At 41.4% G+C, this 16625-nt stretch overlaps 1 protein-coding gene across 1 annotated transcript; it reads left to right on the forward strand.

Annotated features, from left to right (window-relative positions):
* The first annotated feature begins 4631 nt into the window (after window positions 1–4631).
* Window positions 4632–16210, forward strand: XKRX (XK related X-linked). The gene is made up of 3 exons (XM_065916800.1): window positions 4632–4969; window positions 9167–9435; window positions 15465–16210. Exons 1-3 carry the CDS (start codon window positions 4635–4637, stop codon window positions 16208–16210), a joined length of 1350 nt encoding a protein of 449 aa, XP_065772872.1. The 5' UTR covers window positions 4632–4634.
* Window positions 16211–16625: the final 415 nt, after the last annotated feature.

Consider the following 16625-nt stretch of genomic DNA (forward strand, 5'->3'; position numbering starts at 1 on the left):
GGGGACTTCCATGGTGTTGCATGGGATAAAAATCTGCCTGACAATGTAGGGGACATGGGTTCGATCCCTGGTCTGGGAAGGTTCCACATGCCATGGAGCAACTAACCCGTGTGCCACAACCACTGAGCCCACACTCTAGAGCCTGCAAGCCATAACTACTGAGCCTGTATGCTGCAACTACTGAAGCCCACACACTTACAGCCTACACGCCACAACTACTGAGCATGTGTGCTGCCTAGAGTCTATGCTACGCAGCAAGAGAAGCCACCACAATGAGAAGCCCTCGCACCACAATGAAGAGTAGCCCTTACTTGCCACAACTAGAGAAAACTCATACAAAAGCAACGAAGACACAGCATAGCCAAATAAATAATTTTTTAAAAATAAAACCACTAGGATGTCTATAATGAAAAAAAGACAAGTGTGTTGAGAATGTAGAGAAACACACAGCTGATGGAAATGTAAAATGGTGCAGTCACTTTGAAAAATGGATGATGAGGGAGTAGCCTGGAATAGGATAATCAAAAGTCTTTGTCCTCAGGGAACTCAGAGCAAAAAGAGAAGGCCCAGAGGATACCTGACTGATTTTGCACTACATATCTTTTAAGAATTCTGACAGTCCAAATTGAGCATTCTATAGACAGAAGCCATTCTTCCATCCTAACTACTGCTTCTCAAGGCCTTGCCCATCACCTCCCACTAGATAGTGTTGTGAGACTGCACTATCAGCCACTTGCTACCCATCTCTCTCTTTTCTCTCTTCTTCCCTCATGTATGCCAGCTACCTCTTATGAGTCAGCTCTGGCTGCAGTGGCTTTGCAAGCTCAAACCTATCCCTGAGCCTTATGTCGTTCAGAGGCGTTTTGAAAACTAATAAATATGTCAAGAGCTTTTCAATGGCTCTTAGACCCATTCTCTGTTCCTGCTGAATCAGAGGTAGGGGGAGTGAGGAGTCAAATCTTGAGTCTCCCTTTCCTTCCGTACCAAACCCCTGAACACAGCCTAGCTCTCAGGGGGAAGCCTAGAGGTTTCACTTCAGATTGTCATTCCTTGGGAGATCAATGCTGTTAGTGGGGAAGGGGTTCCCAGGGCCACAGTAGTCTCACAAATACCAGCATTTCCAGCATCTCTAGTCTTAAGAAGATAAAGGGCTGGAGTCTAGAGATTGCCTAAAAGAGGAAAGAGAGTTGGACAGAAACAGGGCAAATTCTCAGTTTCTCCCATCAGAGCTAAAGGAACAAAGAAATAAGAGACCAGAGGATTTAGTGACCTAAAGCACCAGAGAGTCCTAGGGCTGAAAATAGAGACACTGGTGAGTAAGGGGGATCAGAGAGCAGGAGATTTACAGGTCTATACAAACCTTGGGGGAATCAAAGAAATGTAACAGTAGTGTCTCTGCCTTTAAGGAACTTAGAGTAATTTAGTGGTGAAATAAAAATTTGTATACTTAAAACAATTTGTAATTTTGTGCTAAACTGTGGGATTGACCCCCCAAAAATGGAACTCTGAGAAGGGCTGACATCCTCTGTGAACTGAATGGCTGATTGAGGCAGTAGGTGTTCCCACAGGACTTTATGCTCTAGCTACATTGGCTACAACTTTTAGAGATGAGTGTGCTTGCGTCTTGCATGTTTTACTGGAGGAAGCATGGGGAAGAAGCTTCATCATCATCACCACTTGTTAACCACTATCATCAACAAGAACCACAATAAATATTAATTGAGCATCCCTCCCTGAGTCTACACTTCTGTTTAGGAGGCAGGGCAAACACAGAAAGACTCTAAGGACTAGCACAAGAGAGTATATGCCAGTAGCACTAAGACAGAGGGGAAAATGAGAGATGGGGAGGTGAGGATAGGCTTCCTGGAGGAGGGAGTGCTTGAATTGCCCCTTGAAAGAAGGTTAGGAAAAAAATTAAAAAAAAAAAGAAGGTTAGGGTTTGGACTAATGAAGAAAAGAGTGAAGGGGGTTGTAAATAGCCTCAACAAGGCACTGAGACAGCAAGGCAAGTATGATTAAGTGAGAAAACCTGTTGGACTGGAGCAAAGGGTGTGTCAGGGTAATGTGGGTGATGAAGCTGGAGAGGAAAATTGTGTGATGATTAAAGAGAGCCTTAAATGTGAGACAGAACAATGTAAGAAGGCAGTGAAGATTTGCATATTTGGGGAGTAACAATGGCTCAGGGCTTCCTTGATGGCTCAGACATAAAAGAATCTGCCTACAATGCAGGAGACCAAGGTTCTATCTCTGGGTTGGGAAGATCCCCTGGAGAAGGGAAAGGACAGAGAAGGGAATACCCACTTCAGTATTCTTGCTGGGAGAATTCCATGGACAGAAGAGACTGGTGGGCTTACAGTCCATGGGGTTGCAAAGAGTCAGACATGACTGAGTGGCTAACACTTTGAAGGGCACAGGGAAGGAGGAAAGGCTAAAAAGAAAAACATGGGGATTCTACATTCTTCCTAGCTTCAGTCTCCCATATTAGGGTGATCAACTCAGCAACAGAAGTTTGTCACCCTACTTGTGATTCATCTTGGAAAGGGTTTCCAAAGAAGCCCCCAGGAAGTTGCACACCACATACTTACTGTTGGCAAAGAATTTGGTGCCTTTTGGAAAGTCCCACTTCATCAACCCTATGTGTGAAGTGTTCTCTGATACTGTTGACCCACCTTGTGAAACAGAAAGGAGTCAGGATCAGTCTGCTAACCCAACTGCCACATCTGTTTCAAAAGGCAACAACCTTGTAGAAGTTCATCTGTGCCTGGATCAGCCCTGGAGGAAGGATGCAGCAATAACAGGAATGTTGAAAAAGCACCACCACAGCCAGACTAAGCCTTTCTCCAGGCCATCCTTTTGGTGGCTGTGACTTGGCCATTCCTCACCTAGCTTCTTTTTACTGACTTCCTGCAGCAAAAGGAGATTGGCAAGGCTCTGCTACATTTGTATTATTACCAAGAGGCAGATGTTTTCTCTTTTCCCCTGGGGTTTAGAATTATGCAAATGAAGGCACAAAAGCAAAAGCTCAGCTAGTGGGGGAGGATTGCTGTTAAGAATCTAGGCAATTCTCAGAGCTCTTTGAGACACCCCTCTCAGTTTTTACTAACAGCTCACTTGGCTCCTCTCCAGTCTATTTAGAGTTTGGCACCTCTTCAGAACCTTCCAACCAAAGACCTGAAAGTTCGTTCTAAAGTTCCTACCCTGGCCTCATTTTTCAAGTGGAGAAATCAAGGCATATAATATGGGTCAGTGGGCTGACCTTGAGTCTTGACACCCCCTCTATCTTTTTCTTTCTCCCTTCTGCTACATACAGTCTCGCTTGGAAAGGAAACTCTATGACCTGATTGCCTCCCAGTCTGTCCCCCACCCAACTGTAACAAAATCTGGAGGGCAATAGGACCTAGGGAGATTCAACCCTGAGGCCGAGAGAGACACACCTGCTTAACCGCGTGGGTTGAGCGAGTGTGGGAGCGAGCTAGTTAGGGAGGGAGGGGTAGAAGTGGGCGTCTGCTGCTCTGGGGCAAGACGAAAGCTGTAGCCCCCTCCAGGGTTCGGTGGTCGTGATAAGAAATCCTTCTAGAGGTAGCCCAAGCCCCCTTTTGTTGCGCCTCTACGCACCGAGCATCCTTCATCTGCCCGCCCTGGAAGTCGCAGACTGGTTTTGTTTGGTCCCAGCTGGCTCTTCCATTCCGCTCACCCCCGCCTTCTGTGTGCCTTAGTTCCTGAAGTCACCGATCTCTCACAGCTGGAACTGCGGGCTGGCAGGACCCCGGCAGCAGACGGCGCCCGAGAGTTTGGTGACAATTGTCCGGCCGGGTTGGCACTCCGCGCGTCGTGTTTTTCGCTAGCAAAGTTTCTCGGTGGAAAAGAAGCCCCTCCAGTTTTCTCTGGATCCTATAGCGGACGCGCACGCCACTTCGCTCCCCGGTGACTGCGCCTGGGGATGGGGCTGTGGCTCTGCTCCTGCCCCTGATTGGGCTGCCTTGGGAGCGGAGCTTGGGGAATCCGAGAAGCCTACGTGAGAACCTTTGACTAAGCGCGGGTCCGGAGAGAGCGCCGGCGAGCAGGCGAGCTAATAGCCACAGCTTAGCAATAGCTAAGTACCTGGGCACTGAACTGAATCCCGAAGGCACGTTCAGGCTGCAACCCCCACTTCTGCCCTGGCTCAGTTCTCCGCGGATTTGAGAGAGCACACTGGTCAGGGCTCCTTGAGAGCAGTTGCTGAGTGTGGGTGCCCTCGACAGACCGGCCTGCCCCGCTGCCTAGAGGGCTGCGAAAGGCGGAACCGCCACCAAAACAGCAGTTCCCATGGCTCCTTACACGACTGGAATTGGACCCCTGACTGGGCGCTAAGGTGTTCGCTTTTGCCTTGTCCAAATTCCACAGCACGTGTGTTGACGATTGGAATCCCGGGCTAATCAAGAGTCAAGTTCAAAGTGGTACTCCTGGATCCTTCATCTCAGACTCCAACAAGTCTAATTTGGGACTAGAAGAGAGGGATCTCCTGCTCTAACTAGAATTGGACTTGACAGCTTTCCTCACCAATACTTGGACTGCAGCTGTTGCACGTTTTTTGGGGGGTGGGGGAGGGGCGGTAGTGCTCTGAAAACCAGACCAGAACAGTTGGAACCTCAACAATGGACCAAGTTTTTGAAATTCCCGAAGAGCCAAACGTGGAGCCGACATCCTCTCTTGAGGAAGATGTCATCCGTGGGGCTAATCCCCGATTTACCTTTCCATTTGGCATCCTCTTCTCCACCTTTTTGTACTGTGGGGAGGCAGCATCTGCCTTGTATATGGTTAGAATCTACCGGAAGAATAGTGAAACCTACTGGATGACATACACCTTTTCTTTCTTTATGTTTTCATCCATCATGGTCCAGTTGACCCTCATTTTTGTCCACAGAGACCTGGCCAAAGACAAGCCACTATCATTGTTTATGCATCTAATCCTCTTGGGACCTGTTATCAGGTGAGCAACTTTTGCATCATTTCCCTCCTCCTCTACCCCTTCCCCCCATTGTGCAGAGAAGGATGAATTTAATATTTTTTAAGACTGCTACTGTGCTTCTAATTGAATCGATTCTTCTATTCCCTCCCACTCTTGACTTCCCTGCCTGCCATCCACAAAGTCTTATCTGCAGTCTTCCAAGTGCCATCACAATGAACATGTGGCATGTACCTGTGTTCCAAAACCATGTTTGGTACCATTAATAAGACTTCATCTGACAATGTTTGCTATCTGAATTTGAGACCAATTGATGTGATCACCTTGTGAACACAGGCCATAGCTTTGGAGTATGTTATTTTGACCCTGCCTCTTAGACACTCTTTAAATTGGATGGAAGTTCCTTACCTTCTCTGTCCCATCTTACATTCAGTTTCTTTACCCTGAGCTGGTTGGGCTGCTGTGACTGTTATTTTCAAATTTTCTGGAGTTATTTGACATCTGGGAAATATTTTAAGCCATTTATGCTCATCTGGTACCCCAACCCCTTGTAGTTTGTTTTTCCTGGCAGTTTATTGGTCCCCTGTTTATCCCTTTGTATTTTTCTGCAATAAAGGTACACGGTTAGAAGGGGCAAAGGAAGACAGTCTATCTGGATGCTGTAGCACAATATAATAATATTGAGTCTTTCCATTCCGATTGCTTTGAAAGGATAAGAATGTGCCTTATCCTAAGGGGAACAGGCATCTGCATCAGAAGTCTCATTTGGATGCTGTGGGATTTTCAAGATAGAGAGATGTTGCAAAATTTATGAGGTCAGTAGGAAAGAATGGACCAAGTTTATCTTGATTGCAAGAGAAGCAGAAACCTGCAGTCAGCTGAGGAATATGGGTCATAGTGTTGATGTTGTAATTGCGATTGGGGAGATGTTTTGTCATCACAGACATAAACAGTCTGAAACTGGCTAAGGATGGAACTCTACTCTTTAAAGAAAAATTTTTATCAATATATTTAAACAGGGAGTAATTGATTATGCTCCATCAGTGAAAATTTGAGACATAAACAGTGGCCTGGAATTCAGGAGACCTGGAATCTAGTGGGCCCCCCTCGCCCCCTCTGTCATTGACTAATTATGTAGCCTTGGTGAAATCCCTGAAGATGCCTTGAGCCTCAGTTCCTTCATCTGTAAAATAAATGGCTTGGACTAGATCATGGGTCTCAAACTCAAACACTTAACAGGGGCCAGGCAAGTATCATAAATGAGCAAGGCAAGACAAGTATGAGAAAAACAGTAGCTTCATGTGTGATGATAAATAAAAGCGAAGTTTCATTGTTAAAGAAATGATGGAGAGTAGTGAGTACTGTGGCAATCTGGATTCCACAAGATAAGCCTAAAGGAGGCAACTGCTCCACAGCTCCAGTTCGTTGATTCCTTATGGGAATTCAGACCCAATATCGCCAAGGCCCCAACTTTTCAGGAGAAGCACTCAAGACAGGATTTTGTGGGAAATAGAATGACTTAATATTTTGACAACTGATTTTGGTAATTAAATAAAAACACTGTCTGAGCCAAACAAGCCACAGCTGTTCTTCCAATGTGACTCAGCTGGCCTATGCAACCTCTGGACTAGGTAATCTAAAGGTCCTTTCCAGTTCTAAATCTCTGAAGTTAAGCTGTGAAAGGAAGACCTCATCTTGAACTTTGAATCAAGATGTCATTTAGACATGTTATCAGAGGAGCAAGGAAACCATTTTTCTCTCCCTTTTCAAATGCAATCTATTGAATCTTTTAAGATTAAGTGCTCTTTTAAAAAAATTATATCAATTGGAGGATAATTACTTTACAATATTGTGATGGTCTCTGCCATACATCAACATGAATCAGCCATAGGCATATATGTGTCCCCTCCCTCCTGAAGATGCAAATTTCAGTAAGTACTACCCCAGCCCCCCATTTTGAATTCTCTCTGCTTTGTGGCCTCCCAAGCCATCTTTGATTTGGACCATCCATAGTGTCGAGTACTCTGTTTCATTTTTATCATTTAACTTTGACTAGATATGATTGAAAAGCATTTATAATCTCAGTCAGCTAACCCTACAGCCAGGAAAAATAATTAAAAGCTCATAGACCATATCCTTGATAATGCTTATTTTCAAGGCAAATTACTTTTTTAGGTAGGTAGGAACTTGATTAGTGCTATTAGGCACATGAAGGTGTTTGGAGGACCTGGCTTTCTTATATGAAATGCAAAGATACCTCTGGAAGTGAAAATGTATTCTCATGTTGTGCCATTTATAAGCAAAGCAAACATGCTTACGTAAACCAGTAAATAGCCTTAAGAACAGAAGCAGGAACAGGATTCTTCATGCACACCCCCCCCCCCATATTTTATTCAGCAATAACATTGATGGACTTGGGTTAAAATCTAAAATCTTTTGTTGTAAGTGCACATACACATTTTTCCTGACTCAGAGGAGAAAATTGCTTTTTTTTCTTCTCTGTTTTCTCCTTCCATCTTTTTCTCTCCTGGATTTCAGTTTTCCTTACAGTGTGGATGTTTCAAGCTGGCACACATGCACCAATGTCAAAGGGATCCTGTGGATAAATGATACAAATGAACTTATTTACAAAGCAGAAACAAAATCATAGGCTTAGAAAACAAATTTATGGTTACCAAAGGGGAAAGGTGAAGGGGAGGGATAAATTGGGAGTTTGGGATTGACATACACACTACTATTTTTAAAATAGATAACTGGGATTTCGCTGGTGGTCCAGTGGCTAAGACTCTGTGCTCCCAATGCAGGGGACCTAGGTTGGATCCCCAGTTGGGGAACTAGCTCCTGCATACCACAAATAAGACCTGGTGAAGCCTAATAATTAAATAAATATTTTTTTTAAATTAGATAATCAACAAAGACTTTACTGTATAGCACAGGGAACTCTGTTCAATATTTCATAATAATCTAAATAAAAGAATTTGAAAAAGGATACATGTGTATGTAGAACTGAATCACTTTGCTGTACAACTGAAACTAACATAACATTGTAAATCAACTATAGTCCAATATAAAATAAACATCTTTAAGAAAAGAGAGATCCTGTGGAGAATGGCAGCTGGCCAATGCTCTTTCCTATTAGGAGCCAGAGGTCTAGAGAGCATATAAATCTCTGAATTTGTCTTTGGTCTCTTTTTCTGTTAAATTTCATTGCCATTATCATTTTCTCCTCCCATCACTTCTCACCCTGTATTATTTGCTTCCTTCTTACTCTTTTATTTACTCAGCAAATATTTATCAAATGCCCACTATGTGATAAGGGCAGTGGGTGAGATAAATATAGCCCTTAGCCTGTCAGGAAAGACAGCTTAAATTTTGACACAACTGTTCCAACTTATCATAAGAAACAGTCCACAGTTTCCATTCATTTCTGTGTGTGTGGGGGGATTCCAAATCAAAGAAAATTTTCCTCTTTTGTAGAGAAATAATGAAGTTTAAAAGGCTGTTGTTCCCTAACAGGTCAAGAGGCCCCCAGAACAAGCTTTAAAGAGGTCTTTTGAGGTTCCCTAGGTATATAGTACATTGGGTTCTGAGTTGCCAAGTCTTTTTAAGTACCTTTGTTGCTAAATGGCTTTCATTTGTATCCTTTAAATTATTTAAAAAATTTTTATTGGAGTATAGTTGATTTATAAGCATCCCTGTGTATTTGAGAGTTTTTTTTCCCAGACCCCCTCTAAGACATTTTGGCTGAGATAGTTATACTTGTGGGTTTTGTCTTGAAAAAGCAGAGCTCAAAAGACCTGAGTATGAAGCTGGAAGGTTTGAATAAGCAACATTTGTCCTCAGGAACTTAAGGTGTTAGGAAAACCAGAGCCTTTTGGAACCTTCATCATTTTCTCTCAACACATTATTAATGTTTTTGTATTCCAGTCATTTTTCTGTCATAGACTTATTCTTAAGGAGACAAAGCAATTTCTAAGTCCTCAAATACTTCTGAATTGGTGTTCTTAGGTTGGTTGATGACTGAATAAACACAAAAGATTTAGACTCAAGTGATTTGTAGAAGGCATTTCCAACTGTTTGACTCATGAAAATTGAATAGAACAGGAGTGAAAAAATGGCAGAAAAATATCACAACCTTTCTGAGTTATTTATCCCCCCTCACCACCAATTTCTTTCCTAGGACAGCTTTAGTTAAGTTCCCATGATGCTTTACTTCTGCAGATGTTTGGAGGCCATGATTAAATACCTCACACTGTGGAAGAAAGAGGGGCAGGAGGAGCCCTATGTCAGCCTCACCCGAAAGAAGATGCTAATAAATGGCGAGGAGGTGCTGATAGAATGGGAGGTGGGCCACTCCATCCGGACCCTGGCTATGCACCGCAATGCCTACAAACGTATGTCACAGATTCAAGCCTTCCTGGGCTCAGTGCCCCAGCTTACCTATCAGCTCTATGTGACTCTGATCTCTGCAGAGGTCCCCTTGGGTAGAGGTGAGTGGGGTCAGGCGAGGGGCGGGTTCCACTGAAATCAAGGGTCTTAGAAATCTAGACCTGAACTGTCCAATATACTGGCCACCAGCTTCCTGTGACTATTTAAATTAAAATTTAAAATGTACTTCCTTGGTCATACTAGCCACATTTCAAGTACTCAGCAGCTATGTATACCTCATGATTACTGTATTGATATTATAGAGCTTTCTGTTGAACAGCACCAATAGTCAACTTGCAGAGTCAGATAGCTCAGGCCTGCCAGATTTCTTAAACCTAGGTAAGGTATTTAAACTAAAAATGCCATGGATAAACTGTCTCTGGGCCCAGAAGAAGTGAGTAATACCAGCAGCCAGGTAGGACATTTTTCCTACCCACAGCATTTACATTGATTGAGGGTGTTTGGTTGGTTGGTATAGGGATGACTGCCTTTTAATAAGAGTTTCCCTAATATTCTGATCATGAGAAAACATAATCACTGGGTGAAAACTCCTTTTATAACTTAAATTCCATACTCAGGCCTAAGTCAGTTAATACAGGAATCTGCATTTTTTGAAAGTACCCTGATTGATTCTGATCAGCCACTTTTGGGAATCACTGATTGAATCACTCCTTCCTTCCATCTCCAGTGGAGAGAAAGAAAAATGGTATGGATTGAATACTGGTTTGAGTCAGGCCTGGCCCCATTTCTGACCTTCTCTGTGTTCTTTAGAAGAAGTTACCAAAGAGGTCACTGTCTTAATCTCCCATTTGTAAAAGAGGGATCCTGGGATGAGTAGACCTCTAGCAGAGGATGAAGTGTGAGTCAGTGTTTTCAAAAGTTGAGATAAAGTACTGTTAATGACTTTTAACAGCCTGAGATTAGCTTCATCTACTTGGACCTGAGCTGCTACAGCTGTGGGTACAGCTTTGGACCATTTTCTTATTATTACCTGTTGACCCTGCTTCACAAAGCTCCATGTTTCAAATAAGTGTAGGGAGGAAATGTGTCTCTTTTTCTCTGCTAAGAATTGTTCATGAAGTTTTGCTGGTCTTGAAGCTTTCTGCATACCTAGAATTGAAGGTAGTTGGGGAGAAAAGTCTCTGGAAATGATTTCTCCTGAGAATTTTGAGGGTAAATAAATCACTTAATTAAAATATTATGCATCATAAAAGTAATTCATGCACAGAACGAATGGCCTGCAGGTAATTGTATATGCACATACTATTTCTACAAAGATATGCAAGAAACGATTTACTTCTAGGGAGTGAAAATGAGCAGTCACCTGGCTTTTAGCTTTTACTTTATACCCTTTTATATGTTTTGAATTTCTTTTTGCCATGATCATATATTACTATTTTTGGTCCTTATTTTTTTTTAATTATAAAAATCAGACATGATTATGGTAAAGATTCAAAACTGTACTGAATATATTAAAATAGGAGAGGTAATCTCATTTCCCAAAGGTAATCTGTTTACCATTTAATGTATATCCTTCCAGACTTCTTTTTACTGTGTAAATATAAACATGTATACAATATATATGTGTGTGTATGCCACCCTGGTGGCTCAGATGGTAAAGAATCTACCTGCAATGCAGGAAATGTGGGTTCAATCCCTGGGTCAGGAAAATCTCCTGGAAAAGGAAATGGCAACCCACTCCAGTATTCTTGCCTGGGAAACCCCACAGACATAGGAGCCTGGCAGGCTACAGTCCATGGGGTCACAAAGAGTCAGACAAGACTGAGCACATGACCCATATATATTTGCCCAAAAAGGACTGTATTAAACATTCTTTTCAGCAACATGTTTTTTCAAAAGTATACCAATGTTTATTCAATACTTAATTACATATACTTATATATAATAATTATATATGCATATATGATAATTTTGATAAATATACTATATATTTCTTTTATATGAATTGGACCATTCTTTCTTACTTCCCTGATTTTCTGCTGGTAGGATTAAAGTTTATTATTTAAAGTGTCTGTGTACTGGAATGAGATTCTGTAGAATAACTTCTTAGCAGTAGAATTGCTGGGAGAAAAGATATGCATGTTTAGAATTTCGTCAGTACTGCCAAAAGGTTGCATGAATTTGTATTCCCAAGTGTATGAATGTGCCTGTTTCTTCATATCTTAAGCTAAATACCTGTATAATTATAAGATGATTGTTTTAATAATTTGCTTTATGAGTGAAGCTGAACATCATTTCATGTTTGGACGTTCTGTTCTTATCTATATATGGTACTATATATGGTACTTTTTCTAGTGTGATGTTTGTTTTTTCCTTATTCATTTGGATGAACTATTCACTTATTCTGCCTATTCCTTTCCAGCTGTGGATAAGTGTGTATGTATACATTTGTATAATGTTCTGTATGTGTGTGCATACACACATTTTAAATGTGCATATATATGTCATACTTGTAAGAGATGTGCAGCACACTATGTGTAAGGGACAATATACTTGTATTTTCTGGCATTTTGAAGTATTAAATTTTTATATATTCAAATTCTTTATTGCTTTTAGGTCTTGTGCCTTTCTTACAAAGGCCTTTCACAGCTCATATCTGATAGAGCAGTTTAGCCTGATCTTCCAAACAGAATGAATTTTCAGTTTGTCAATTCCCCCACCAGAACACAAAACAAAGCAAAACAATAACAATGAAAGAAAAAACATTTTATTGAGAATGTGACTGGGATTGCACTCAATTATTTAGGTTATTTTGGAGGGAGTTTACGTGTTTTGCAGGATCAGTCAATTTCATGTTAGAAGATAATTGAGCTCTCTATTTCATTTAATATTTAGAAATGACTTTATTGAGGTATGAAAGACAAAAACCTCTACCTCTATCTCCTATTTAATGTGTACAACTTGATGAGTTTGGAGATAAATATACCTCCATGAAGCATCACTACACTCTATGCCATAAATATGTAAGAACTCTAACAAGAAAATTAGAGTCAGTCCTGGGTATCTGCAGGGGTTTGTTTCAGGGACCCCCTACAGATACCAAAATCTGCAAATGCTCAAATCTCTTATATAAAATGGTGTAATATTTGCATATGACCTGTGTACATCCTCCCATATACTTTACATCATCTCTAGGTTACTTATAATACCTAATACAATGTAAATGCTATGTAAATAGTTGCCAGTGCATGGCAAATTCAAGTTCTGCTTTTTGGAACTTACTGGAATTTTTTCCCAAGTATTTTCCATACATGTTTTGGTTGAATCTGTGGATGCAGAGGGCCAACTATATACAACTTGACTGAGGTACATTTCATTAAATATTTTAAAATATACTTCAGTAAAATTGTATCATTTTCTTGTTATAGGTCTTACACATTTTTGTGAGGCCTATGTCTAGGTGTTCTATCAGTTTTTAAATCACCTAATTTCCTAAGTGTCAGGGTAGTGCCTGTGTAAGTTAAATGTATCTCCTGCACTTTAGGAAATAGAGAATGGTGATGATGATGATAGAGGCTAGCAGATAGAGTTTACTATGTTCCGGGGATTTCTCTAATGTAATGATTTCATTTAAATCTTCACAGCAATGTTATAAGATACTTGTTATTATCCACATCTTACAAATGAGAAAACAGAGGCACTGAGAAGTTAAACAAATTCCTGGAGGTTCCATAACTAATGAATGGCAAAAAGGATTGGCATCTAGGACATCCACCTTTAGAACCTATATTTCTAATTATGAAGTGACAATGTTAGTCACTCAGTCGTGTTTGACTCTTTGCGACCTCATGGACTGTAGCCCTCCAGGTTCCTCTGTCCTTGTGATTTTCCAGGCAAGAATACTGGAGAGGGTTGACATTTCCTCCTCCAGGGGAAGTATCCAACCTAGGGATCAAACTCAGGTCTCCTGCATTGCAGGCAGATTCTTTACCACCTGAGTCACCAGGGAAGCCCAACTATATCACTATACAAAGGTTGTAGGGGAAGTTTTCTGCAAGGCCTTATTTTCAATTCTTTGGTGATTTCTCCTATTAAAAACTTTCTGATGATACCCTCTCTCTTAAGGTTTTGTAAACTACTTTTTGCTTTCACTTTTCCTCATTTTCACCCACCCTCCTATCTTCTCCTTGCTACCCCCCTTTTTATCTGTTTGCTCTGGGAGGCTATCTGGATCAGCATAGATGAGCAAATTCACTAGCAGCATTATGACCTCTTATGGCATGTGTCTATTTTTAGAGAGACAGATGGAAGGTGTTTTTACATTAATTGGAAGCATCAGGCTTTCTGCCTTTTATTACACTACTATCAACAAATGAGTTTTCAGTTAAGGGAAAGCATCACCACATTTGGCCAGCTATACATGTGCCCTGATGTTCCAAACTCCATAAGGAGCATCAACTCTTGAGAATGGCACTGAGTGTGGTTTATACAGCCAAGAGTTTATCAAATAATCCTTTTGTACTCCTTAAACTAATACAATGTTATATGTCAATTATATCCCAATACAACTAGAAAAAATTATAAATAATTAAAAATAAAGCTAAGAGTAGACACTTTGAGTCTCCCATTCCAGTACTTGGAACCGCAACCCTATACTTAGAGCTGGAAAAGATCTTGGAAACAAAGCTGTGCTTCTTTTTGGCTTTCCAGGGGGAGGTCTTTGCTTCTCTTGCAGATTAGATTGACATTTCAATGGCTGTAATTCCCTGAATCCAGTGTTTTTATGATAACAGAAAGCTCCAGTGTTTCTTTTGGATGAGTACACTTGGACCCCTCATTCTCCTTGAGAGAGCTAGATCTTTCTTAGTGACCAGTATCCTCTGATATAAAGGAAGGAAGAAAAAGAAAGGGTCACTGGAGTTGAGACTCAGGAGAGCAAGTTAGGGAGCATACTGATCCTTCAGTGATATGGATGTTATGGGCTAGGAAGTGGTTTTTAAAAAATTTTTAAACCATTCTGCCAGAAATTTGGGGATTCCTAAAGTTTGCCACACCATTGATGTGATAAACTGGCATTGCTGGTGATTAATACAAGCAACTCTAGAATATATCAGTGACCTAGGAGATTGAGGCACGTAGATATTCAGTGATTTGCACAAGCTTCCGCACTGTTGAACCAAGGACATCTAATCATAAGTATTTTATTCTGTCTCTCTAAATTCAGAATTCTTCATTAATTCCACAAACATTTGTCGAGCACCTACTATACTCCAGGCAGTGTGCTAGGTTCTGGTGATACAGCAGTGAACAAAATATACATGGCCCTTTCTGCCCTCTTGGAATTTCCAGGATATATTTTATATTCTAGAAACACACACAAACAAGATTACTTCCTTGGAGAAGATATTCCTCAAAGCAGGGACTTCTATAACCAAAAGCGTTCTCTCTGAGTCTCCTAAGACAGGATTTTTTGCAGATAGAGTTCTCTCTGCCTCCAGCATTGTTTTCTCAGGTTTCATCAGGTAGATGCTGCTTATCCCTTTATATGTACTCTTCTTTTGTTAGTGACCTCTCAGTGCTAGTACTGAAAGTGTTAGTTGTGTCTGACTCTTCTATGACCCCATGGACTGTAGCCCTCCAGGCTCCTCTATCCATGGAATTCTCCAGGCAAGAATACTGGAGTGGGTTGCCATTTCCTCCTCCAGGGGATCTTCCCAGCCCAGGGATCAAACCCACATCTCCTGTGTCTCCTGCATGGCAGGCAGATTCTTTATGATCTGAGTCACCAGGGAAGCCTTCAATGCTTGTTCTGAGACTCACTTTTTTTAAATGTTTATTTTGCATGTTTATATGATTATTAAAGTATTACAGTACATGTTCATTTCTAATTTCATGGGAAATTTAGAAACTAGAGAAATGAAAAACTGCTACAGTCCCTATCACACAAAAATAATTAGTTTATTTTCATTTTTTTCTGTGAATGCTCCTGGTTTACACAGCTGTGTTCATTCATAGGTTTTCTCTTAATTTAAGCCCTCAAGTCTTGCCTATCATCTCTCTGGATCTCTGGGTCAGAGTACAAAGTTCATCAACATTGACTCCTATTTTTTCTGTTTTTTCTTTCTTACAGCAGTGCTTATAGTCTTTTCCCTGATATCTGTCACCTATGGGGCTACCCTCTGCAACATGTTGGCCATCCAGATCAAGTATGATGAATACAAGATTCGCCTTGGGCCACTAGAAGTCCTTTGCATCACCATTTGGCGGACATTGGAGATCACCTCCCGCCTCGTGATTCTCGTGCTCTTTTCAGCCACCTTGAAGTTGAAAGCTGTGCCCTTCTTACTGCTGAACTTCCTGATCATCCTCTTTGAGCCTTGGGTGAAGTTCTGGAGGAGTGGTGCCCAGATGCCCAATAACATTGAGAAAAATTTCAGCCGAGTGGGCACCCTGGTGGTGTTGATTTCCATTACTGTCCTCTACGCTGGCATCAACTTCTCTTGCTGGTCAGCTTTGCAGTTGAAGTTAGCAGATAGGGACCTTGTTGAGAAAGGTCAGAACTGGGGACACATGGGCCTGCACTATAGTGTGAGATTGATAGAGAATGTGATCATGGTCTTGGTTTTTAAGTTCTTTGGAGTTAAAGTGTTACTGAATTACTGTCATTCCTTGATCGCCTTGCAGCTCGTTATTGCTTATCTGATTTCCATTGGTTTCATGCTCCTGTTCTTCCAGTACTTGCATCCATTGCGCTCACTCTTCACTCACAATGTAGTGGACTACCTCCACTGTGTATGCTCCCATCGACACCCTCAGGGCAGGGTTGAGAACTCAGAGCCATCTGCTGATGCTGAAGCAAGGCAAAGCATTGCCTGATTCTATCTTTCAGATATTTGGGAATGGGTTGGGGGATGCCAAGACCAGCTGTAGAATTGAAGGAGATGATGAGGCTCTTGGGTGAATATCTACCAGGATATTTTTTTGAGTTTTCTGGTAAGTCTATCAGAAGAAAGAGCAGCCCTCAAGTAGATTTTATTTCCGTAAGATTGACTGCAATGTTTGAACACCAAGGTAACTACTACATATCCGGGAGGGTCAGAGATGTCATTCATATTCCATCCACCCTGGTCAGCTGTCTGGCTGCCCTGTGAGATACCTTATATCCATGCACCTAAGGCTGTCTGTGACTTTTAAGCTCTGCTCATTCCCTTGAGCATTACTGAGCTTTCTGTGGACTGAACTGAATGACTCAGAATACCACCAGAATATATCCTGACTGAACAGAGGATGT

This window comes from Muntiacus reevesi, chromosome X (assembly GCF_963930625.1).
Source record: "Muntiacus reevesi chromosome X, mMunRee1.1, whole genome shotgun sequence".
Classification (NCBI taxonomy): domain Eukaryota; kingdom Metazoa; phylum Chordata; class Mammalia; order Artiodactyla; family Cervidae; genus Muntiacus; species Muntiacus reevesi.